The 24,824-nt window shown below is 53.8% G+C and overlaps 1 protein-coding gene and 1 long non-coding RNA gene across 6 annotated transcripts; both read left to right on the top strand.

Moving 5' to 3' along the window:
• Window positions 1-432: 432 nt before the first annotated feature.
• FAM241B (family with sequence similarity 241 member B) lies at window positions 433-3,870 on the top strand. 5 transcript variants are annotated; one of them, XM_031014936.3, is made up of 4 exons: window positions 433-575; window positions 1,752-1,819; window positions 1,981-2,111; window positions 3,062-3,870. In XM_031014936.3, exons 3-4 carry the CDS (start codon window positions 2,016-2,018, stop codon window positions 3,329-3,331), a joined length of 366 nt encoding a protein of 121 aa, XP_030870796.1. In that variant the 5' UTR covers window positions 433-575; window positions 1,752-1,819; window positions 1,981-2,015; the 3' UTR covers window positions 3,332-3,870. The 5 variants fall into 5 exon arrangements, with proteins under 5 accessions (XP_030870796.1, XP_018889866.2, XP_063566113.1 ...); XM_019034321.4 differs by lacking the exon at window positions 433-575 and adding an exon at window positions 599-896; XM_063710043.1 differs by lacking the exon at window positions 433-575 and adding an exon at window positions 788-1,129.
• A 3,801-nt stretch (window positions 3,871-7,671) lies between these two features.
• LOC129525090 (uncharacterized) lies at window positions 7,672-11,870 on the top strand. The gene is made up of 3 exons (XR_008669163.2): window positions 7,672-8,351; window positions 9,636-9,785; window positions 10,860-11,870. It is a non-coding gene; the product is annotated as an uncharacterized lncRNA (long non-coding RNA).
• Window positions 11,871-24,824: the final 12,954 nt, after the last annotated feature.

Genomic DNA, 24,824 nt, shown 5'->3' with positions numbered 1-24,824 from the left:
AAGAGTGACCTTCTCTATCCTTACCTACCCTCCTGCCCCAGCTCAAACGCATCTTCTCCTGGAAGCCTACAGAGGGGTCTGCCCCGTTCCTGCCTCATCTTCCCCACTGAACTTGGAACTCCTAGAGGGCAGGGTTGGGTCCTACTCAAGGGGCATCCACGGAGCTGGCTCAGCAAACTTAACACTGGTCATCTGAGCCTGCGCCCGCCCTTCCTCCCAGGCCAGGGCGCCCCCACCCCCTGGGTTTTTCCTCCGTGGACTCCGCTTCCTTTTCCTTCTTTTCTCCCTCCTCCTTCTTCTCCTTCTTTTCCACGTGTCTTCTCCTCCCATCCTCTTTTCTCTCCATCCCCACCTCCCACTCCTTCCCACGCCCCATCTCCCCGACCCCCACCACCCCGCGCCGCCCCCAACCCTGGGCCGGGCAGGTGCAATTCCTCAGGCGGCCTACAGAGGGCGATGTGCGCCGCCACTGGGCCGCGCCCCTCCGGCGCGCGCTTCCTGTGAGGTCAGGTGGGAGGAAACCGCCTGGAGCCGCCGGGAGTGGACGCCGCCGAGGCCCGGAGTCGCGCCTGCAGGTGAGTCGCCGCGCCGGGGAGGGAGCGCATCCCTCGCCGCAGCCCGGGCCGGGACTTGGAGCCGGTGTCGGGCTCCAGAGGCTGGGGCTGGCGGCCGGGGCAGCGTCCCTCCCGCCCCCGGCCCGGAATGTCAGGTGCGCCGCGGGCCGGGCGCGCGTGTGGCCCACCGGGCGGGGGCGCGATGACAAAGCACAAAGGGACTGCGCGCGACCACCATCCGCTCGGCCTGCGCCAGGGCCAGCGGGCTTCAGGAGGGGGACGCGCCTGTCCCGGGCTCCAGGCTACGGGCGAGACAACAGGGCTCCTGACCTTTTTCGGCATGTATGTCACCAGTGCTATCTGGAATGTAGGTGGACACTGAGGCTCATCTCCTGAGAATGAATGGCCTTTACCCAGACTCAAGGGGAGGCGTGGAGGGGCCCCGCAGTCCAGGGGTCCGCGGAGTGGAGCCTTTCGAGAGCCACCGCAGCAACCCCCTCCCATATTGTGGGAAGGCTGGGCCCTGCGCCCGTTAGCCAAGGTTGGACTGGTGTTCCCGGCGAAGTGAGGGACAGGTGAGGGGCGTGCCCTCTGCAGCAAAGGTGTGCTCTTCCGAGGCGCATGATGGCTAGGGTGGTCTGCCGCTACCAGGCAGTGGTTGTAAAGTAACCCCGAAGTAACCCTCATCTCCCTAGGTGTTCCTGGGGAAGGCCCAGGTGGTGGACATTGACTCCCTGGGGGAGCAACACACTCGACCCATTTTTTAGTGGAAGGGAAATGGAGCCCCACTGGGGATCCTGGTGCCCTGGACTCCCAGTTTAGTACCCAGGGAGGGCCCTAGAAACTAGAGGCCAGAGGCTTCTGGCCTCGTGTTCCTTCTCTGCTGTCCGTAGGTGTGATCCCGGGCAGGCCACTTAAGTCTCCCTGTGCCTCCGCCTGTGCAATGGCCGCGCTAGTACCCTCCTCGGGGGAGTGTTGTGAGGCTTGAGTGAGGTGAGCCTTGCAGGATGGGCCTTCCACGGGGCGTGGGCCACAGCAGGGACTCTAGTCCCAGTTGTGCTGTTGGCAGTGTAGTGATTGGCAGTAAAACTTCCTTTGCCAAGGATCCTTTTGATAGTTTTCCTGGTGGACTCAATGTCTGAAATCTTTTTGCCTGGCAAACAACTTGCCTTTATTTCTCCCCTTTTTGTTAATCAGACACAGCATCTGCTCAGCGTGGGTCACCTCTGTGAACATCACTGACTGCAAGCCTCCCTCAATTTCTGGTAAATTTTTTCCTTCAAGCTTTTTGAGGTCAGGGGGAAAATCCTCCACAGATCTTCATGAGTCTGGTCCCAGATCACTAACAGCTAAAGGTTTTGTGGTGGGGAGAACTTCTGTGCCACTTGGCTTCCATTAGCCTGCCCACCCTGACCACACAATGCAGGTGCAGCCCATCAGGGACCCACAGCGCCTGGGAGGATGGTGCGGATCTTGGCCAATGGGGAAATCGTGCAGGATGACGACCCCCGAGTGAGGACCACTACCCAGCCACCAAGAGGTAGCATTCCTCGACAGGTAGGTACTCATTTCCTGTGGAGTGGGACAGATGGCCTCCTGTGTACTGGCTACTCCTAGCTTCCAGAAGTCTCTCTTGCTGGTCACTAACCTTTTCTAGCCTGAAGCCCTTTTTGCAGAGAGCTGGGTAAGACTTGGGGAAGATGCAGTGGCTCATTGTCTACCTCCCCAGATCTCCTTTCTCCAGGCGCCTCCCCAGACTTCACAGCCAAGAGCTCTCTCTCCTTTAACTTGGTTAGCAAACCTCACTGGAGCTAGTGTCTTTCTTTTAAGAGTGGGTTGGATGACAGAAGCTGGAGAGGAAGTGGAGGAGATGAGCCCTGGGCACAGAATAATTATTTTAAAGGGGTGGCTGGGCGCGGTGGCTCACACCTGTAATCCCAGCACTTTGGGAGGCTGAGGTGGGCGGATCACGAGGCCAGGTGTTCGAGACCAGCCTGACCAACGTGATGAAACCCCATCTCTACTAAAAATACAAAATTAGCCAGGTGTGGTGGTGCATGCCTGTAATCCCAGCTACTCAGGAGGCTGAGGCAGGAGAATCGCTTGAACCTGGGAGGCGGAGGTTGCAGTGAGCTGAGATCGCGCCATTGCACTCCAGCCTGGGTGACAGAGTGAGACTCCGTCTCAAAAAAAAAAAAAAAAGGAGTGATGATGAGTATTAAAAATGCTGGCCCTAGAGCCATGCCCTGTAGTCCAACCTGCCTCAACCACTTCCTCTCTCCTCTGTCCTGGGCCTGATGTGAGGAATATAGACTGGCATGTTCTGTGCTCTGAGAGCTTGTGACTTGGTTGTTGGGATTCTTATGGGTGGCATGGGGGATTGCTGAGAAAGGAGGGTGTGACCCTGGGTGGCTGTAGGAAGGGCAGGATGCAGACTAGAGAGGTTGATTCCTGGCTGGTGCCTCAACCCAATGATTCATTCATCTCTCTCTGTCTTCACATTCCAGAGCTTCTTCAACAGGGGCCATGGTGCTCCCCCAGGGGGTCCTGGCCTCCGCCAGCAGCAGGCAGGTGCCAGGCTGGGTGCTGCTCAGTCCCCCTTCAATGACCTCAACCGGCAGCTGGTGAACATGGGCTTTCCGCAGTGGCATCTTGGCAACCATGCTGTGGAGCCGGTGACCTCCATCCTGCTCCTCTTCCTGCTCATGATGCTTGGTGTTCGTGGCCTCCTCCTGGTTGGCCTTGTCTACCTGGTGTCCCACCTGAGTCAGCGGTGACCTCTGAGGGCTGATAGGGGTGGGCCTGTTGAGAGGGACTTGCTGGGCCTTGGTGTGAGAGCAGGCATATTTGGAGGGGACCTGGTGGTGCCTTGAAGGTATGATCAGAGAGGGGACCACAGGTGTGTGTTTCCCCTTTGTGTTAAGCATGAGGCAGAGGGAGACGTTAGTCCAGCATTTCCAAAGTGTGGGTGGATCCGTTGGTTCCCGAGATAGTTTTAGGTGGTATGGGGCCTGCATTAAGTGGCACAAAATCAGAGCAAGAAAGCGATGCCCTTCCCAATTCTCTCAATCCTTTTATGCCGAGAAGATCTCAGCTGGATGCCAACATGTTCCGATGCCTGTGGAAGACATGCCGACGTCTCCTCTGCCTGGGGAGCAGGACTTGGGCTTAGGGCAGGTGGGAAAAATTCCAGACTTTTATAGCACTGTTTTTGTTTTAATGGTATATTTTTATTGGCTACTTATTGTTTAGGACAAGTGATAGTGGCATTCTATTTATTGTGACATTTTCAATAAATAGATTTAAGTAAAAATGAGTCCATATAAAGAAATGTATGAATAATCGTACACCTGCATGCAGATCCGGAAAACATGGTAAAGAGGGATTGGGTTCGGGGAACAGGCAGCAGCGAGCATTTGACCTCAGAGGGTGGTTTCTAAGATTTTCTCAGTAGGATCGCAGAACTAGGAGAGAAGGTCTAGATGAGATCTGGCTTGGACCTCTTGCCTGATGTGTGGATAACTTCCAGCCTCACTCTGAGATGCCAGGCATGATGGTCAGCTTTGTGGGGAGGGTTCCTCTGGCCAGAATGGCTGGTGAGGCTGCAGGGTCGGGAGAGCTGGGGTGCAGGTCCGAGGTCTCCCTTGCTTAAGGAGACCTTCCTGACCAGAGGCTGCTCAGCCTCTTTCACCCTCCAGAGGCTTCTGTCACCCCTGGCTGCAGTGCATTCTCCTTAGAAAATGGTGCATGTGGAATGAGGATGCCCTGCTTCTCTGGAGAGGAGGCCTTGTGTTTTGACATGTGAGCCCTGGGTCTGCGTGGAGGTCCTGCCTGGGGAGGCACTGGGTGGCTGAGGCTCTGGGCCACAGAGGGAGGAGGGTTATTTATGGGTTGGAGGGAGGCTGGGTGAGTCAAGGACTTGCCTGTCCTGGCACCAGGTTTCTCATCCTTTTCTTGGGGTCCGCTGGGTTTGGTTGTTTGCAGGGAGGAAGGCATGTTTTGGAGTTGCTAGGTCTCGGGGAGGATGGGCGCGAGAAGGAGCTTGAGGCCACCCCTCCATCTGAGAGCCTGCCATGCTGTCTGGAACAGGAGCTTCTCACCTGGGGCCTGGACAAAGAGAGGTGGGGGCTCAGCCCTGCTGATGTCCCAGCTGGCCCCCGTGGCATCTCCTTCTGTCCTGACACTTCGGCCTACCCACTTGCCTGGCTCCAAGCCCCTACAGCTCCAGCCCGCCAGCCGCAGGGAAGTTCCTGGCCATACCCCACTCTCCTAACTCTCTTTTCTCTCAGCTTCTCTTAGAGGTGGGTTTTCCCTTTCATTTTCCCCTTGCAAAGCTGCAGAACTCTGAAAAAATAAATTAAGAGTGGAAAACCCCAATATATAAAATACCTTGAGGGGATATGAATCTGAGTCCTCAAATTCAGGGCTGAGAACAATACCTTTTTCTAGAACTCAGTTTCCATTCCCAACGTCCAAGCCCTTTGAGAATTAGGGTCCGTTAGAGAAGGCAGGGGTGAGCAGGGCTTCCCTCTGCGCCTGACTAGAAAGAGCGGGAGGAGAGAGGCCTGCCTGGCTTTAGGCAGGATGGCGGAAGTGGGCAGGGGCCACAGCGGGCAGAGATGGCTTTTCCTGAGGCTTGCTTGGTGCTTAGCCGGCCTAAGAGGCAGGGCTGGGGGCTGGAAGTCAGTTGGTGGGGACCAAGAGGAGGTGAAGTCTTGCCCTGTTTGTTGACTGAGCTCCAGGCCCGATAGAGCTGCTGTGGTTGGATTGGACTCTTGGCCTTTTTCTGAGCTACCTGTCTTCTCTGCCTCACTTCCTAAGCCCAGTGTCTGAAAGGTGCTGGGACAGCCTGTATGCAGACAGAGGCAGCTTAGTGTGGGGAGACCCCCCTGGGGTCGTGCAGCCTGCAGCTGGGAGTGGCCTGGGGCCATGTGCTTCCAGCCTGCCTGAATGCCCCCAGCAGGTCTCTCACCTGCACCGACTGACCCAGGCCTCACGGGGCGGCTGCACCCTGCACAGGCAAAGTCTAGGTCCTCTGGGAGGCCGGATCAGAGCCGAGGGGCCTGAGTGAGCCTCTGCCTCGGTCTACTCAGCATCCTAATCAGAAGCTCACTGAGGGGGTGGGCTCTTCCTTCTCTGCCCACCACCAACTCTGCCCGCTATGTGACAGGACCCCCAGACTGAGCTGCCTGACTCGTTCCAATCCTGCCCAAGAGGGCAGATTTCCAGGGAGGTTTCTGCTGATCCTCGAAGCCCTGTGTCTCCGTGGCAGGCTGGATTTCCAGCCTGGCTGCCTGGGGAGAGCTGCTCCTACTCCCACCCACGTGAGCCACCAGCTCAGATCCCACTAGGCCTCCACTGCCTCTGCGGGGCCACCCGGTGAGTAGAACTGCTGGGGTCTGACTTGTCTGTTCTGCTCAATCTCTGGGGACCAGCTGCCCTCCTGGTGCCCTCCACAAAGTCCAAGCCCTTGGCTCCCTAAGCCCCTCCCTCTCCACCCTCCAGCTAGTCATGGAAGTGGGGACTAAACCATCATCTCCCTGAAGGAGACACCAAGCCTGAGATTAGGTGAAACAGTGACTCTGGTTTTGCCAGTTCCCCTGAGCAGCCGTCTCTCAGCTCCTGCCTCCCTGTGACGGGGCCTTTTAGCATAGGTGAGGACCGGGGATGTTGGGCTCCCTCTCTGGGGCCTTTCTAGCTCTATGGGTCTGAGGGGGAAGCCCCGAGGCAGTGGTCAAGGCCTCTGTCCACTTGAATGCCTGAACCTGAGGACAGGGGAGGAAAGCCTCCCCTGCGCTCTGGCTCACCGGGTGGCACAGGAGGCCTGTTTGCAGGCCTGGCTCTGCTCTTTGTGGACAGTTCACTCAGCCTCTTGAGCCTTGGTTTCCTCATCCCTGTGAAGGGATGATGATCTGGGACCTGCCCCCCTCTCAGAGCCTTTCAGGGGATCACTGAAAGCATGGTGGGTAGGAGGTGGGCAGAGGGCCATGGAGAGGGGGACTGTGCCCGCCCCTGAGCTGCCTCTGCAGGTGCTGCACCATGGCCCACAGCTTCTGTACTGGCAGCTTTGGCTCCAGAGTGGCTGCCTTGTCCAAGGCACCTGGGATCCCTGGCTGGGGCGGTGCTGGGCTTTTAAGAGCAGAGTTGCCCCTCCCGCAGCTGTTAGAGAAGAAACACAGCCACTTCGCTGTGCTCCTGAAAGCTGAGGGGCTTGTTGCTGGTGTTGAATGTCAGGACTGGATGATGTTTGTTGAGAGTGTATGGAGTGGCTGGCCCTGTGCTAAGCACGTTATGTCATTTAATTGTCACTAGCACCTTATGACATAAATATTGTCACTGTCATTTTTATTTCACGGCAGAGGACATGGCAGAGGGTTTATAACTTGCTGTAGGACCCAGAGCAAGCTGGGTGGAGCTAGGATTCAGAGACCCACAGCCCGTGCTCTTGACCCTCCTCTCTTTTACCTCTGGCCGTGCCTGCATCAGCATCACCTAGAAACCTGCAGATACAGATGCCCAGCTGTACTACGTGCTAAGACCCGCCTGCAGCCCCATGGGATCAGCTGTGTGGGGGCAGAGGGCACAGAAGTTGGTGCAAGGGTGCTGGCTGCAGCTGCCCAGCTGGGTGGCCTCAGTGGCTTCCCAGTCCTGGGTCACAGTCATGGAGATTTAGCTCTCTTCCCTGCATTCCCAAATGCATATTTTCATTGCAAAGTGACAAATCCAGTGATCTCTCAAAGGGTTAAGTGGGGGCAGGGGAGGGAGGCAGCAGAGCTCTGCTGCCAAAAACTAGATAGAGAACCTGCAGCCTGCCCAGCCAGTAGGACAAGCAAGCCTACCCCGCCTGGTGCTGCCACCCAGTGCCCAAAAGAGCAGCAAGGGAAAGTTCAAGAAGCAGGTAGAGTGAGAGCTTCAAAGAATTACAAAGGGGGTGTGTATGGAAGGGTGTGTGTGTGTGCCTCTGAGCCTCTGGTTTGAGGGTGGGGGCAGAGGTGGAACCAAATGGCTTTAGGGACTCAGAGTTTGGAAGGAGAAGGTTGGAGCTACTTGAGATGAAGCCGGAGGGCCACTGCCCCAAGTGCCCAGGCAGGTGGGGCACAGGGCTGGGAGCCAGGGCTGGTCTGCATTGGCCCAGTGGCCAGCTCCAGTCCCTCTGGTGGGCAGGAGCCCTGCTGGGGGCTGAATGCCTGCTTCCCATTCCCAGCTTCAGCTCTGTTAACCAGAGGCCTTGGCACAACCCAGCATCTCCCTAAACCTCCCTGTCCTCATCTGCACTTCCCACAGTGAGAGGATCAAGTACATTAATTCATGGGAAGCACTTAGCTGTTTCTGGCACAAGTTAGTGCTCAATGTTACTGTGTTCACAGAGAAATGGTATTAGGACTCACTTAACATTTTTTTTTAACAGCAGCTCACATCTTACTTAAATTAATTTTTTAAAAGGAAGCTTCATATTACTATTGTAAATGGAAAGCCAATACTACTTGCCATTCACAGTAGGTATTCGTACAAATGAATCCAGGACAAAACGAATGATATTCCATTTTAGCTAGTCACTGCCATTGTTCAAGCCCTTAGCCTGATGCCTGCTTTCTTTGTTAAAAAAGTCAGTTTATGAAGATTGGGAGTGGTGCAGAAGCCTCACTGGCCCCTCACTGAGACATTCTCCTCGATGGATTCAGAGGACTGAAGAGAAACAAAGAGGAATGACTTCCTCACCATCCGATTCGGTGCTGTGTTTGTAAATTGCTTATAATCATCTTGTGCACCACCCCAAATCATTTCACTCCCTGGCAGGTAAGAGTACCCCACAACTGCGGGAAACATGGTATGATCTTGAGCAAGCTATTTTAAAAGTCTTACTCTTTGTAAAGTAATGCATCCGTGTGGTTCAAAGATGATATAATGTACAAATGTATATAGAGAAAAGCCTTTCTCCCTCCTCTGTCCCCATCCATCCATCCCTCCTCCACTCCACTATAACTACTGTTCTTAGTGTCTTCTAAATACTTCCAGAATTTAGTTATGCAAATATGAGCAAACATGAATATACTATTTTTTCTTTTTTTATACAAATAATAGAAAAAATTTGACACGTTTTTCTCTGCCTTTTGCATTTTTCACTTAGCAGTATATCTTGGCACATTTTATACGAGTACATGAAGAGCATTTTCATCCTGCAGTATTTTGGTGTTTGAGTTGTCAACCCTATCTTGGGCTCACCTGTGCCATGGGGGATTGACTCAGTTGACCCTCAGGGCCTTGCAGCTCTGACCCTGAACCAACCCATGGGGTTTTTTTTCTGAAATGTGGGGATCTTGACAGAACTGTCTCCCTTTCTCCAGGGCCCGAGGGGAGATATCACAACCTTATATGGTTTCTCAGTCTCCTTTGCAGTTGGATAGGGTGCAATTTCTGCCCTCATCTGGCTCCTTGAAAAGACGCAGTGGCCTCACCTGAACACTGCCTCCTGGGTCACACTGCACCCTGAGACGAGCTGAGAGGGCCTCCCCACAACCTCCGACAGGCAGGGAGTGACCCCCACCTGGCCTCCTTCATTCTGGAAAAACAAACAGGCTGGGCTAGACTTCCACGAAGGCCCCTTTCAGTTCTGAGACCAACACCTACCACGGAGGGCCTTGCCCTTAGTAGACGCTTGATGGACTTTGCTGCTGCCTGGCCTGGCATTGCCAACGTCGCTGTCCAACACGTTGCTGTCCCCACTTCCTCTAACACCCCATTTTCTTTCCTTTTTAAAAAATTTAACTTTTCAGTTCAGGGGTACATGTGCAGGTTTATTGCATAGGTAAACTTGCGTCATGGGGGTTTGTTGTACAGATTGTTTCATCACCCGGGTATTCGGCCTAGTACCCACTCATTATTTTTCCTGATCCTCTTCCTCCTCCCATACTCCACCCTCTGAAAGCCCCAATGTGTGTGGTTCCCTTTTATGTGTCCAGTAACACCCCATTTTCATGAACATCTGGATTAAGGAAGTTAAGAAAAGCCTTGAGGAGAGACCAAGACCCCAGCTTTCTTTAGCTCTGAACTGGGTAATGAACTCTCAATGCCCTTTTGCAGGGACCTGAGGGACCCCCACCGCCTTGGTGTGCAGACCGGAAAGGTTGTGAAAGTTGTCTCATGGCGCCACCTGGTGGAATTTTCGGACAGGAGCAGGAACTCCCTCCTGCAAATATACTACAAATGGATTCATCTGCTCTCCTGCTCCCGGTTAGTGCTCACCTCAGCCAGCCCAGGCTTGGTATTACCTTGTATTTTGGAAAGGTTTCTGGTGGAGAGCATGCACAATTCCATTACAATTTCTCATTCACTGTGGTTTCGTCCTGGGTTGAGCCTAGTGCCAGGAACATTCATAAGTTTTGTTTCATTTCATCCTCTCCCAAGCAAAGAAAAATATATGTCCTTCCTTTTTCCTAGAGTAAAGGAATTTATATGTGGCCACACAGTTGGCAGGCAGCAGATCTGGAGCCTGCCTCGCCAGCCTCCAGCAAACTGAATCTGGGAGCCCTAGGGAGGGTGGAAGGTGGCTGTGGAACCCCCAGGGAGAGGGTTTGTCGCCAGGGTCTAGTCTTGAACCAGACCTTCCAGTATTTGAGTTTTCAGCCTAGGAGACAGAGTGAGAAGTTTTAGACTTGGTGGCCCAGGGTTGCTGTGATCATGTTAGGTGACCCCAGTGGAAGGGGCTTGCTTACTGTTTAAGGCTGCACTCTCTCTAGGTGGGGGTGGCTACGTCTAGCCCAGCCTTACCCAGTGTAGCGCCCACCAACGCCTGACACTTGCCTGTCCTTACTCAGAGCCTGGCGCCAGGTGGTTCCCCTCAATGAACGTGATATTTGTGACATGGGGCCCATTGCCTAGCTCTTGTCTTTTTCATTGGAGGCAAGAAGCAGGCGAGTCAGACAGGCTCCCCATTTGGTAGCTTTGGGCAAGTTCCTTACTGTGCCTCATCTGTGAAATGGGGATGACGTGTCATCTAGGGCGGTGTTGAGCTGCAATTGGAAGACGTGTATGCAGTGCCTGGGGTGTAGCGGTGTGCCATGGATGAGGGTTTGTATCAGATCACCTCCTACAGGGCCCATTAGTGAAAATTGTCTGCCCTCAGTCAAGAAAATGTAAAATGCAATTTGCTTTCGAAATTCTGGGAGGAAAAAAAAAATAGAAAAATTTCCCAATATGTCTGCTTACCAGTATCATGCAGTTAAGACATCTGCCTCTGAGGCATGGGCCTGTGTGAGCGCGCTCGTCAGTCTATGAGGGGGTGTGTTTGTTTTTTCTTTTTTGCAGCTTTGAGCTCAGCTAATCCTGAGAAATCACTTTCTTCTGATGAAGTGGCTAAAATCTGGATGCTGTCAGCAAGGGAACATACAAGCCAACCACAAGTGCCTCCAACAGCGTGTTCCTTTTCCTGTGATAGTTGTTCTCAACCTAGCAATACCACCAGTTCATCTGGGCAGCTTTAAAACATGCAGCCTGGGTTCCAGTTCCAGAGCCATGAGCCAGCCTTCCTCCAGGTGGGAGCTGCCCTGTTCCCAGGGAGCAGGGTTTGTGGCTCCTTCCCTCTCACATGCCAGACTGAGTTTCTGAGGGCAGGGATCATGCTCAGCTCTTTTTTGTATTCCCAGTCCCAGACAGAGGCCCTGGCCCTTTGTCAAAACTTGGGGACTGCTCTGCAAACTGCATGAGAAGGCATGAGGCACTAGCCCAACTAAAGGGAGGAGGGGACCCCAAAAACAGAGCCCATTCTTCCTGCCTTGACTGGGTTGGATCCTGGTGACTTCTCTGTCACCTGTGTACTCAGGGACATTATTCTCAAGTTGTAAGTGCAGGCAGCTCTACCCTGCAGCACGTGTGGGATGAAGAAGGAAGGAAGAAAGAAAGGAGGGAGGCAGGGAGGGAGGGAGGAATGAAAGAACCTAGGTCAATAGTATAAATGTAGCCCTGAGCCGGGGATCCCAAGGCTCCCCGTGACATCTGCCTATATCCCAGCATCTCTTTAAATGAAGAAGCAGCCTTCCTTGAAGACCCACCCGGTGGGAACTGCTGCCCACTCCGGAAGCCTGGGGAGGGCTTCTCTCAAGACTGTGGCATTCGCGCTTCTCTCTCCCTCCTCTGCTGCACTTGCTTTTCCTTGGAGTCAAGTGACAGGTCAGGCCCAGCCCAGGGTGCAGAGGGTGCAGTGACCCTGGGACACACGGATGTTGTGGGAGTGACTCATTGTGGCCTCACAGCTCAGGAAGGGGGTGCATGTGCTGTCTCCTTGCCTCTGCCTTATTCCAGGGGAGTTAGACTCTTGCCTTTTGCTCCCAAGCCCTTGAGAAACCAGGGCTGGATCTACTTGGGATCTAACTACCAGTGCCCTAGTTATGCAGGAGTTAGAAACTGAAATGCCCTCAGGGACCAGATAGGTGCCAGAGAACCATGTGAAGCAGCTGGGTCCCAAGCACCAGGGAGGGGTGCGGTCTCTGGAGGACTGGGCGGGGCAGACCCTCCTAAAGGCTTCATCGTGCTGCACAGCACCTTGCGGGATAAGGCTGCCGCCACTGCAGCAGGGATATTGGTGCTCCTCCTGGCTCAGAGCAGGCCCTGAGGTCTGTGTTCTGGCTCCTTCTCCCCCAGGAGTTGCGTGGCCTCAGGGAGTTTAGCCGCTCCGCTAAGCCTCAGTTTTCTCTATAAATGGGGGAAATAATGCCCCCTCTTGGGGTTGACGTGCAGGAAAAGGGGAAGTTTTATATTCCTTATGTATTCCATAACATATTCTTGATATAGCACCTCTATTTGTTTTCTATGCCGTGTCACAAGTCACCAAAAATTTAGCAGCTTAAAACAACACACATTTAGTATCTCACAGTTCCTGGGCATGGCTTAGCAAGTCCTCTGCAGAGCTGCCAACAGTGCCAGTCAGAGCTGGATTCTCATCTGGAGGCTCGACTGGGAAGGGTCCACTTCCAGGCTCCCTAGAAAGAATAAGCTGTGCTTTCTTGCAGGTATAGGACCCACTGCAACTTGTTTCTTCACAGCCAGCAATGGAGAGAGACTCCAAAGCTAGCTCTAGACATCCCCTCCCCTTTGCCATGTTCTGTTGGTTGGAAGCCAGTCACAGGTCCCACTCACCAGGGGAGGGGATCACAGAAACGCATGAACACCAGGAGGCTGGGATCATGGGGTCACCTTAAGTCCATCCACCGTAGCACCTGATAGCTTGATGGCCACGATTACAATTGATTGGGTGCCTACCATGTACCAGGCAGGGTGTAGAGGATTTCACACATATTATCCCATCTATTTAAGTTGTTGTATTGATAAACTAAGACTCAGAGAGGCAGGCAACTTACCTGAACTCACTCAGCTGGATTTAAACCCAGGTCCCTCTGCTCCCCATTTCTTGGGTCTTCCTTGGACATTACACTCAAGGCCATGGTCAGCATCAAGCTGTCCCTGAGGAGCCCTCCAACACCTTAAGGTACTTGTTTCAGAAGTCACTTATCTCCCTGGGTTCAAGTCCTTTAACTTGTTCAATCAGGCCCTGTCCTTGGCTGCTGAGTCTCTGTCTCACCTTCTTTCGGCTCCGTCCTCAGACGTCTCTAGAAACGGTTCAAGCTTCTTGTCCCTTGATTTGTCTGTCCAGTGATTCTTCTGTCTCCTCTCAACTCCTTCCTGCTTAATCAGCGAATTCCACAAATAGCCACTGAGACTCCCTTCTATAGGAAGGCCCAGTGCTGGGTGCTGCCCTCCATCTTCCCCCAAGGTTCTTACAGTCTAATGAAGAGGCGGTGTGTGCAACACTAACTCCACTTCAGCAGTTCAGTGAAAACAACACCATCTTTAGACAATATAAAAGTCATTTTCTCCCTGTAAGTTAGGAGTAGAGAATACAGAGGGGGCTTAGGTACCTTCACAAGGTTATCAGGAATGCAGGCCCCTCATCCAGCACCTGTGCCTCATTGTTCAAGATGGCTGCAAAGCTCCAGCCATCGTGCTGTCATTCCCATCAGCAGGAAGAAGAAAGAGGTGAAGACAAATAATCCGTGACCACCCAGACGAGGTCAGCTTCCTGGTCATATGCTCCCTTGGTGTCTTTGCTTCCCCATCACAATGCAGAGAAACTCATTCTTTGTGTCCTTGTTTGATGTTTATTCACGACTCTCCCTTGCCTCCCACCAGGTGAGAAGCTCCATGAAATCTGGCCTTGTGTCTGTCTTCTTTGTTGTTCTAGTCCTGCGGTCCACCGCAGTGCTTGGCATGTAGTAGGTGCTCAATGAGTAGTTACTGATGGAAGGAACACTCAAGATTGTACTTTAAACATGCTCTTAATATTGGGTTGAGTCAGAGTTGGCCTGGCCCAAATCTGGAATCTTCTGAATTGAGTCTGTGACGATGAGTGCTGCTAAGGGCTGTACATACATGACCTTGCTTAATCCTCAGCAGAACCCTGAGAGGAAGATTCTGCCATTTTCTTCAACTAGCAGATGAGAAGACATCATGAGATTGTGGAACTACTAACGGAAAGCTGTGATTTGAACTTGGCTCTCCAACTCAGAACCTCTATTCACTTACCTAGTGACTTTCCAGGACACCAGGGTGACCACAGTCCCCTCTAGACCCCCCTCCTGCAGCCCTGGCTGGCTCCCTTGATTGCCAGCAGGCAGCTCAGTAGCTGTGTGCTCAGTCACAGGTGCTGAGGAAGCATCATACACTTGGCCCCTTGTCCTGAAGTGGGGCTTCACCTGCAGAAAATGGAGGAAGGGCAGGAGGTGCCAGCATCAACTGGGAGAATGCCAGTTCTCCAGTGCTCCTCCTCCTCTAGCCGATTTCTAGGAGCCTTGTGGTCCAGGGGTTCTTTCAGACTACAGAGGAGGGCAGGTGGGGCTGCTGTGGTCTAGGAGGAGGGCAGGGGCATGCCTTGCAGTGGGTGCTGTGTGTCCTGCGGCTTCCATTTCTGCCCGCTTCTTGGCGGGGCCTGCCTGATAAGGGGAAGGTGATAGGAAACTGATACCTGCCTGTGCTGGGCCCCCTTGAACCATGTGGGGCTTACAGAGCCCCCGGGCCATGGAGCGGTTCTGAGGGACACTGGAGGAGGGGTTCTAGCTTCTCCTCTCAGACTCCACAGAATACCCCAGGTAGGGACTAGATTCTGGCTGGAGTCAAGGCACTCAGACCTCTGCTGGGCAATTTGGCCCAAGCCTCTGTTGCACAGATGGGACACTGAAGGCCAGTGAGGCAACGGGCTTGCCAAGATCACACAGCCCATCAGTGTCAGAGCTGGTGCTGGCTCTCTAAACTGGATGCGCTCTGTGGCTTCTTTGACTGAACAGTTCATCTGGCCCACAGGCCATCCGAAGGGCGTTTGGTGGAGGGTCCTAGTTTGACGCCTGGCTTGAAGAGTGGATCCCTGGCTCTGCTGTGGAGGTCCTGCTGGGACCAGCCATTTCTGATCATGGCTGCCAGAAGGTGGCGCTAGGCACCCAGTTGCCACTTAATTTCCAGAAAAAGAGAATGGCAACCCGGGGTCTGGGTGTAATTAGGGCAAGAGGCCAGCTTTGGAGCTCAGCTTCCAATCACCCTCCCGCCCGGGCATGCTTGTGCGTGGGCACCCAGGGGCAGGGGAGGGACTGGAGACCGCACATTGGGTTCCTCTGGTCCCATACCCTTATGGAAGGTTGCAGTGTGGGCAGTGAATGGGCGCCCAGGTGTGCTCCATTTACTCATCTTGACTAGATGATAACCAGAGATGGAATAAAAGCAGCCAGGATGGGTGGGTGCCTCTCTCCAACAGCAAGACTCAGCCTGGACCCCAGCTCAGGCCTTTTCACCTGGCTCAGCTCCCCGGCACACCCCCTCGCTTGGCACAGGGCACTTCGTCCCCTGCTGGGGAAGGGCCAGAGAGCTCAGGATGCCCCTGAGAGGGCCTGTCTCATTCCTGGGAACTTCCCTTCCTCCCTTCACCTTTCCTGCGCTCTCTCCATCTCTCCTTCCTGTCCTCTCCCCTCGCTCATCTCTCCTGCCCCTTCTTATCTCTTTCCTCACGCGCACCTCGTCCCAGTTCCTCCAGGGACCCTGCAGGTCTAGCCCCCACCCCCAACACCTCATCTGCAGAGGCAAACAGGGACCAATACCAGTGAGTTTCTAGGATGTGGTTTCCATGGTGACGGTACATCTCCTGCCTCCTTGGTCTCAGCCCTGGGCAGGTTGCCGTGGATACTCTCACCTCATTGAGGAGTGATTTGTGGGACTGTTTTTCTTCTTTACTTCATCTTCTTCTCTCCAGAAATTCCGCTAGCCCAGACAGCATTTTCCCCACTCATGGCGAACCTGAAGCCTTATCCAAAGGGCTTCACACCCAGGGCCACTGAGGCCTGGAAAGCATTTTATTTATACGAGGTATTCCTGGTAACCTTCTCCGCCTTTCATAGGGTGCGTGAGTGGTCACCACAGAGAAACAGGCCAAAGCTGACCCGGTGCCCACCTTTTCTGCCCACAGTGTCCTTCCAGGCCCCTGACTTGTTCCATGCCGCCAATGCACGCCAACCCTGAGAGCTTCTGCTCGGCGGCCATTTTCCTTAAGGGTCCTTGGAGAAAGAGTGAGAGTGAGAGTGAGAGGGTGAGGTGGGAATAACGAGCAAAGTGAATCCAGGCAAAAGAGGTAGGTTAGAAGAGGGAGAAGTACCGGAAAGGGAGGAATGAGAGGTGGGCAGACTGGGGGAGCTCGAAGGGAGAGGGAGAGGTGGAGGGTGAAAGTTGGTCACCAGAGAAAGCCAACCCATGAGTCCGCAGCAGGAGTCCTCTGGTGTTAATGCCCTTTATAAATGACTCCGCAGCCCCAAACCCAAAACAGGCCTCTTCTTTCTCTGCCAAGTAGAAAATGTGTTCGTCGACATAAAAACATATTAAGTACATTGTGGCCCTCATTCCCCCCAAGTTGAAAGCCATTACAATAATTAATTAAGGCAGGAGATTAATTAAAGAGTCGCTTCCCCCCATTCTCCCTGAGTAGATCAATCAGGAGGCGGGAGAACATGTGCTACTCGGCAGACAGAGAAGGGGGGCTGGAGGGGAGGCCGAGGGGCAGCAAGGCAGTTACAGACACAGCTAGAGACAAAGGACTTCCGTGCTGGGGGCTGGGGGCTGGGGCTGAGAGGAGCTGGCAAGGAGGCCCCCAGGAGGGAGAGCTTGCTCTGCTTCCAAGGACCTGTGATCTGGCTTCCCTTCTTGGTGTTCACAGCGTGAGGGTCGCTGTCACCATGGAAACAGGCCTGGGGACAGGAGGAATATCAGCTCTCTGCTCCTGGACTCCTGGATTCCTCTCTGGGAGTGAGAGTTCCCAGTGAGCAGAGTTGAGGCCCCAGGAGGCCTTTCTGTGGAGTGGCATGAGGGTTGGTGGCCTCCCCACTCCTGTGCCAGGCCCAAAACCAACTACACACGAGCATTGTCAGGCTGATGACAAGCCTGAAAGTTCTGTTCCTCACATGTGCCACACTGCAGACAGGACAGACTGGTATTAGCTCAGGCTGAGAATCGTGAGTCTTTTAGGTAACTTTTCTCATTTTGCTAAATTTTGAGTTCTTAATGATTGCTTTCTCCCTTTCACTCTCCCTCTCTTTCACTCTCTTTCTTCCTCTTTCTTATGCCTTTGGCCAATCTATTTTCCAGCTGAATTTCATATTTCTAAGAAACGTTTATATCATGTAGTGTGTTTCATGTGTGCATAGTGGGTTTGACCCATTCCACCCTGTGTCTCCATCTTGCTTACTTTTGAGCCTTCCAGAACTTCCCGATTGATTTGTTCAGAAGCACTGCTCTTATGTTTCCCTATTTTGTATGATATTTTTCATATTTCTAATAAACATAAAGGGATGGTGTTCCATAGATGATTCCCCATGATATCCCTGGTATCGTTTCCTCCTTTCTGTTGTTTTATTTTAGGTTTTTGTATCTTTGTGCATGCGTGGACTTTGCAGGCAGTTAGCTTTTCCTGTTGAGAGGAGATGGCTCAGCAGAGGCGGGTGATGAGGGAGCAGCTCATCCAGCACCTACTCTGCCACTTACAAAGTGTAACTCAGAATCATGAAGCGGCGCACCTTTTACTCACCCTGTCATTATGGATGGGGGCTTAATAGGCACTAGGTTTTGGAAACCCATGGTGGACAAGACAGATGTGGTCCCTGCCTTCTGGGGAACGACAGTCTGGTGGGAGAGACAGACATCAAACAATAAATACACAAGGATATAGCTACAAATTGTGAAAAATACCACGCAGGAAAAACCTAGGTTCTTTGATAGAGAATAGCATATACCTACTTTAGGCTGGGGTCAGGAGGAGGTGACATTTACACTGCAGCAGAAGCCAGCCAGACAAAGTGTGCAGTGAAGAGTGATGGTCCCCAGCAGGGGTGGAGCCGTCGGAAGCTGATGAAGCTGCAGCCTGGGGGCCCTTTGGTGCACTGGAGCCTCACAAGGCTCTGGGGGTGGCCCTAGCAATAATGGGTCCACATGGTCACATGTTTTTGTAAAAATTGTATAAAGTACTTTAACTGAAATCAGTTAAGAGCACTGACAAGTGGCCAGGTAGGGAACCACTGGGACCTGGCTAAGGGAATGCTGAGTTTGGGAGTCTATTTGGGTTTAGGGAGATGTATTTACATGCTCGTGGCACTGCCATGTATGGTCAAGGTCAAGGTCAAGGCCATCGTGGGGTGGGAATGGCTTCCAGGTACATTCTTCCTGCCCATTGTGCTAGGCAAGAAGGTGCAGTGTTTGGGGTTGACCTGAGCAGGCCCTTTTGCTGGTGGGGAGTGTGGCAGGTGGGGCATGGAGGAGCATGTGGCTGGGAAGGTGCAGAGGCAGATTCAGGGTCTGGAATATTGTTTTGAATTTCACGAAGTTTGTGGAATTTCTCAGCTCCTTAAATCTTGTTATTTGTTTGGACTTTTCTCATTCTAAACAAGTTTTCACTTTTATGCCGAATTTTGCTTTTGAGTTTCTGAATTTCTTTCTTTCTTTTTTTTTTTTTTCCAGAGACAGGCCTCTCTCTGTCGCCCAGACTGGAGTGCAGTGGTGTGATCTCAGCTCACTGCAGCCTCGACATCCTGGGCCCAAGTGCTCCTCCTACCTCAGCCTCTTGAGTAGCTGGGACCACAGGTATATGCCACCACACCCAGCTAATTTTTGTATTTTTTGTAGGGATGGCATTTTGCCATGTTGCCCAGGCTGGTCTTGAACTCCTGAGCTCAAGTAGCCCACCTGTCTTGGCTTCCCAAAGTGCTGGGATTACAGGTGTGAGCCACCGTGCTGGGCCCTGCATTTCCTTTTTATGGAACCTGGGCCCTCCACCCTTCAGCAGGGATCTGGGCTCTGCCCCTGTCTGCTGAGACTGTCTTCTCCTCTGTGGCTGGATGGTGCTCAAGGGGACGTCCTCGGGGCGGGATTGGCTGAGGCCCCACCCTGGAGGCTTCTGGGGCTGCCTCCAGGTGTCACCATTTCCCTCACCTAGGAGAGGTGGGGCCAGGAGGCAGACAGAACAGGCCCTAGGCCCAGGACCAGGGCCAGCTGTTTCTCCTTGGACATCCGGCGCACCCTGTGCTTAGAGCTTTTCAGAACTAGCATTTTCAACCCTCTCTTCTCTTCCTCTACCCCCGGCCCTCAGGCTGCAGTGCCTTGAATAATCCCATTTAAGAATTATTTGGGGTTAAGGCATCACCTTCTCCAGTTGTTTTCTTTTTTTTTTTTCTTTTGAGACGGATTCTTGCTCTGTTGCCCAGGCTGGAGTGCAGTGGCGCTATCTCAGCTCACTGCAACCTCCACCTCCCAGGTTCAAGCGATTCTCCTGCCTCAGCCTCCCGAGTAGCTGGGACTACAGGTGCGCACCACCGTGCTCAGCTAATTTTCGTATTTTTGGTAGAGACGGGGTTTCACCATGTTGGCCAGGATGGTCTCGATCTTTTGACTTCATGATCCGCCCGCCTTGGCCTCCCAAAGTGCTGGGATTACAGGCGTGAGCCACCATGCCCGGCGAGGTTTTCTTTTTTAAAATAGCCAGTGCTATCACTCAGTGTTTACATATTAAAATATGTAGGTGATATATCCGGTGGACAGAGCAAGATAAAAATACACACATAATTTTTATCCACAATACATAAAATTATCCCAAAGGAATGTGCATACACTGAGAAGGATGGGCGGGAATCCACAGTAGCATAGAAAGGCCTTGTGGGTTGCTTGTGTTTTATGAGTATGTGTGTGTTTGTGTGTGTGTTTGTGTGTGTGTTTTGAGGGGAGCAGTCTATGGGGATAAATGCAAAGTAGCCTAAAGAATTTTCCAAAGAAAAACGAAAGCCCCAACAGGCCTGGCTGTGGTGGCTTCTGAAGGGGGACCCAGGCCTGCTTGGATGAGGGGCTCAGCAGGAAGCCTGACCCCGCCAGGTGCCTTCAGCTGGCTCCCCTCGGGCCAAAGCCCCGACACACCACAACCCCACAGGACAAAGCCTGGAACTGAAACTGGTTTTGAAAAGTGGGATTTGTACACAGCCCCAGGGAATGCAGCCCATGCCCTTCACTCTCATTGGCTGTTGCCCAGTGCCGTGCTTTCCTGTGGGCGAGGACAGGGTTGAGGGGGAGATGTCCCTCTGAGGTTCTTGAAGTTCTGCCTGACTGCCCCCACTGCCCTCCAATGACTCCCCTCCAGCCTGAGTTTCCTCCCCAGCCACGGTTGGAGCCCTGGAGCCCCAGAGATGCTCATCAAAAGCGTGTGCAGTGTACCCCTTTGAATCCCCCTCGCCTTCTTGTTCAGAAGCCCCGTGAGTAAAGCAGACAGAAGCTGAGCTGCTGCATCTTAGACAAGTCTTTGAGGGGTGAGGGTGGCTCAGTGGCAGTGGGTGTCTGAGTGTCACCCCTCTGCCCCACCCTCCACTCAAAGTCAGAACATGGACCTTACTCCTGTTCACTTTGCCCTGAACCCTGCCTGGAGTGCAAAATGCTTCCCTCTCCTTCCACATCTCCCTGTGGCTCTTGCCCTTGGCAAGGCCTAGAAAGTGCAGAGGAGTGAGGCCACCTGCCGGACATCCTGCAGCTTTCTCCTCAAATTCCAGCTGCCTGGCTCCTAGGATACCAGTGCTAGCTTGCAGCCCCTTCCTTGGGGCTATGACTGCCTTGTCCCTCCTTGTTTACACTTTTCAAGCAGCAAGACAAAGATTGGTTGAAGGGTAAGTGGTGTCTACAGCTGCCTTGAAGAAGAGCAGGAGTGTGTCTTGGGGCTGCATGCTACTCAATTCCTAACAATTTCTTATGTTCTGGCCCTATTTCTACTGGCCAGCCCTGTGGGGTGGGGGTGCAGTGGGGAGGGTAGGTTGAGGAATAGGAGCAAGGGGTTACACAGCTGGTCTGTGCAGGGAGGTCTGGGGGTTAGCCCACTACAGTCTCCAGGTCCCCTTGGGCATGTGACTGAGCGCTTCCTTGGTTGATGGACTGGCTGAGGCCTAGGAGCCAGTCTCGGGTCCTTTCTGCCCTCATGGCCCTAGGACAGGCCTGATGCAGCTGGTGGGGTAGGGGCGAAGCTGTGGATCTTTGGCCACTATTGGAACCCTGTGGACTAGATAAAGAATGTAGCAAAGGAGACAGTGACATTTGGCCAGCCAGCCCGTCCCCCATCTGGAGACCCCCCCATCTGGAGAGTATGTGATGAGCTCATGCCCCCTGGGGTTTCTTCCACGGTGGGAAGAACTCTTTGATCCTTGCCTGAGGCTGTTTTTAGTCCCAGAGTCCAAGCTTGTGATGTGCCGAACGCTGGGTTTCCTGGGGCTGCCCCAATGTCTCTGCTGCATGGATGCCGTGATTGGGCTTGGGAGTAACCACATTTATGTCATCCGCCACCCCGGGGGGAAGTGGGCATCTGGAGGAAGCTGCAAACCTCCGTCCCACCTCTGCCGGGAGCAGGAAGCGCAGGCAGTGAGGCACCTACAAACCCGCTTCCTGGAGTCATACTTCATTTCCCAAATTAAGAAATCACGCAAGGAAAAGAATAAGCATCCATGTTTTAAAACAAACAGGAAGTTGTTATGGCCACTTTGGGCAGAGGGACGTCTATGTCATGGGAGTCCTGCATGGGCAGCTTTGTCTGGGTTTTGCCATTGAACAAGCATTGGCCAAATGCCTGTCAAGTACAGGGCCTGAGAAAAGTCCTGAGACTGGGGCATATAGAGGTCAATAAGTGGTGGTTCTTGCTGTCACCATGTTCATAGTCTAATGCGCGTGTGACAACAGTGCAGGGAAAGCAGGAAACAGGGCTCCTGGGGCCTCAGAGTCAGGGTGAGAGGCCGCCCCCTGGGGACTGGGGAAGGTACAGTGGGCTTTTCTGGCTGCCACCACCTGCCCCTCTGCTTTCGTCCCAGGGCCCTGTTATTCCCTGAGAATCCACCTGTCCTGCACAAAGCCCTTATGCTGCGGACGCAGCAAACTCTGCTCCAGCTTCTGGTAGAAATGGATCCCGCTGGGTTCACACCAGCCAGCATATTCCATTCTTGGCCTCGGCCACTGGCTCCTGGGTGGACATGTGGTTCAATCAGAGTGAATCTCGGGACATCTGCTTTGCCTGCTGAGAGGTTCTCTCTCTCTTGTCTCTTGTCTCTGTCTCTGATGTGAGAGATGAGCATGTAGTCAAGGGAGATTCTAAAAGTCACCTTGAGATCACACAGGAAGTCAGCCTTATGATAAAGATAAAGCCGTGAGAAGCAGAGGTGAAACAATGAAACTAGGGCCTTGGTGACATTTTTGAGCCCCTGGGTCAAGCTGATTAGCAGCGGCGGGCTTCTCAGAGCGGCTGCTGCCATTGCACCGGCTGCAGCAGGGGGGTGCAGGCGGTGGCCACAAGAGCAGATGTGGGAGTGGCAGTGGCGGCAGTGGGATCCCTGTGCCCTGCATCCCCTGTGCCCCCCATACCTGAGGCAGCTGACTGCACCTTTCTCACAGTTGTGTGGCTGAGTGGGACCCACTGCCAGGCCTGGAGCCTCCGCCACTCCGGACTCTGGCTCTACATTGCCACTCTCGCCCACTTCCGCTGCAGGGAGGAGGCAGACAGTCCCTGGAGCCTGCCCCTGGGAGCCTCCCAGAGTCCACTACCCTGGGGGCCACTGCAATGGGGCCGGGCAGAGTCACCTGATGGTGGGGGAGCAGCACAGTTAGAGGCAGAGGGGCCAGCAGAGAGGGGCCCTGAGGCAGACCTGGGCCCAGGGTAGAGCTGGCAGGAGCCGGGCGTGGCTGCAGCTGCCCAAGTTGTTGCTGTGGACCTGGCCTCCCCATGCTTTTGGGGGCCAGGAGCAGGCAAGAGTCCTGCCCTCCTGGGCACAGCTGCAGTCGCCCAGCTGTGACTGCAGACCCAGGCATCTCTGCACTCTCTGGTGCCTAGGAAGGCCCCCCCTTATCCCTGCAGGCTTGAAGGTGTCTGCTTCCACTGCCTGGCCTCTCCCCACTACCAGCACCCACTCCGATCTCAGAGTAAGGATGGGACCAAGCCCGGCACTGTCACAGCCCAGCTGGGTGTGCGCACACGCTCAGGGTAGTGCTGACATGCCAGCCCCCTGCCTCCTCAGCCCCCTCTGGACTTTGGGCACTGACAAGCACGAGAAAGAGGCTGAGGGGGTGTGAGGACAGCTCAGCACTGGCCTGCAGGCACCCCTTGGTATGAATGGCCTGAGTGCCCTCAACAGTGGCAGGAGGCAGACAGGCTCCTGGGCAGAAGAGGGTGGGTCCCCGATGAAGACACACCTTCAAGCTGGGGAGGTCCTGAAGCCGGGGGGCTGGGCCACCAGTCCTGTGAACCAGAGGGGCAAACTTGTGGTGCTTTACTTTGGGCCTGCCCATGGCTGCGCATGGATCTATCAGCACACATTTCCTCCCTTCTCAAGCCCATAAAAACCCCAGACTCAGTGAGACTCAACTACAGGATGGAGAGAGGATGGGACAATCAGCTGCAGAGAGGAGCTATCCTCTCTGCTGAGAGCTGAAGAGACAATGGGACAACCAGCATTACAGCTGTAGAGAGAAGCTACCCTCTCTGCTGAGAGCTGAACACTTGTATGGACACCCTGGCTACAGAGGGGAGTTGCTCACTGTGGGTCTCCTCTGAGCTGTTCCATTGCTCAGTAAAGCTCCTCTTCATCTTGCTCACCCTCCACTTGTCTGTGTACCTCATTCTTCCTGGACACAGGGCAAGAACTGAGGACTTCCCAAATGGCAAGGCTGAAAGACCTGTAACACAAACAGGGCTGAAACATGCCCCTTGCTCTCCAAGTTGTGGGTGAAGAGAAGGAGAGAACAGCTGCAGCCCTTTGGGGACCCCAAGCCTGGGAGCTCCCTGAGCCAGGGCTGTGACTCCCTTTTTGGGGCCCTGTGGTTCCTGGCATCTCCAAGCTTCTAGGCACCACCACATTCTGCAGTGTCAGCTGGGGAAGCGGCTTGTGGTACACCTGGTCCAGCAACAGCCTCCCAGAGAGCTGGCACCTGTGCCTGCTGGCACCTGGAGCTGCCTGGCAGCTCGTGTGTCTGACTGTGCACAGTGGCTGGACCCCACACTTGCTCACACACCCCTCACCACTCCACACCTGACTCGCAGTCTCCCTGGGAGGTGTGGGATCCAGGCTGGTAGTGTAAACTGAGTGCAGACTGCCAGGCTGAGTGGGCAGAACAAGCCCAGTGGGCCTGAGCAAAACTGGGGCAAAGGCACCACCAGCCACAGAAGTTTCCAGCCAGAAAAGCAACACCCCAAGGATCCTGTAACAAAACCAGTCCTGACATTCACTTTACCTCTGAATTTCCCTGCTTATGTGAATAATACATTCCTTTTTTTATTTAAACCACTCTGAGATAGCTTTTGTTGTTGCTGCTGCTGTTGTTTTGAACACAGACTCCTAAATGAAGTGGGCTCCTGCTCCATGACCAAGCTGGCACTTGAGATGGATCTTGAAGCATGTGCTCTAGAATGCTCCAAAGCATTCTTTTCTGCAGCCCTCTGATTTAAGCCCTCATCCAATACATCTTCGCTGAGCAGTGACCGTATGCCCTGTTCTCAGCAGAATGCTGGGATACACAGATCAATGAGATGTTGTCCTATGGTCCCTGCTGGAGAAGCTCATGCCTTACAGGGGATCCAGATGGGTATGCCTGTCCCTGCTACAGGGACGCATGGAAGGCTTGGTGGCCCAGAGAGGAGGGGGCGCTCCCTCTGCGGGGATGGCCTGGGCCATATTGACTCCCCTCCCCAGG

This window comes from Gorilla gorilla, chromosome 8 (genome assembly GCF_029281585.2).
Source record: "Gorilla gorilla gorilla isolate KB3781 chromosome 8, NHGRI_mGorGor1-v2.1_pri, whole genome shotgun sequence".
Taxonomy (NCBI): domain Eukaryota; kingdom Metazoa; phylum Chordata; class Mammalia; order Primates; family Hominidae; genus Gorilla; species Gorilla gorilla.
This window is presented reverse-complemented; position numbering and strand designations above follow the sequence as displayed.

Coding starts and splice junctions, on each gene's coding strand:
- FAM241B (XM_019034321.4), top strand. CDS start 703: ATGTCAGGTGCGCCGCGGGCCGGGCGCGCGTGTGGCCCACCGGGCGGG. Junction 897..1,751: donor CTCCTGACCTTTTTCGGCAT/GTATGTCACCAG, acceptor TTTGTTAATCAG/ACACAGCATCTGCTCAGCGT. Junction 2,112..3,061: donor GAGGTAGCATTCCTCGACAG/GTAGGTACTCAT, acceptor TTCACATTCCAG/AGCTTCTTCAACAGGGGCCA.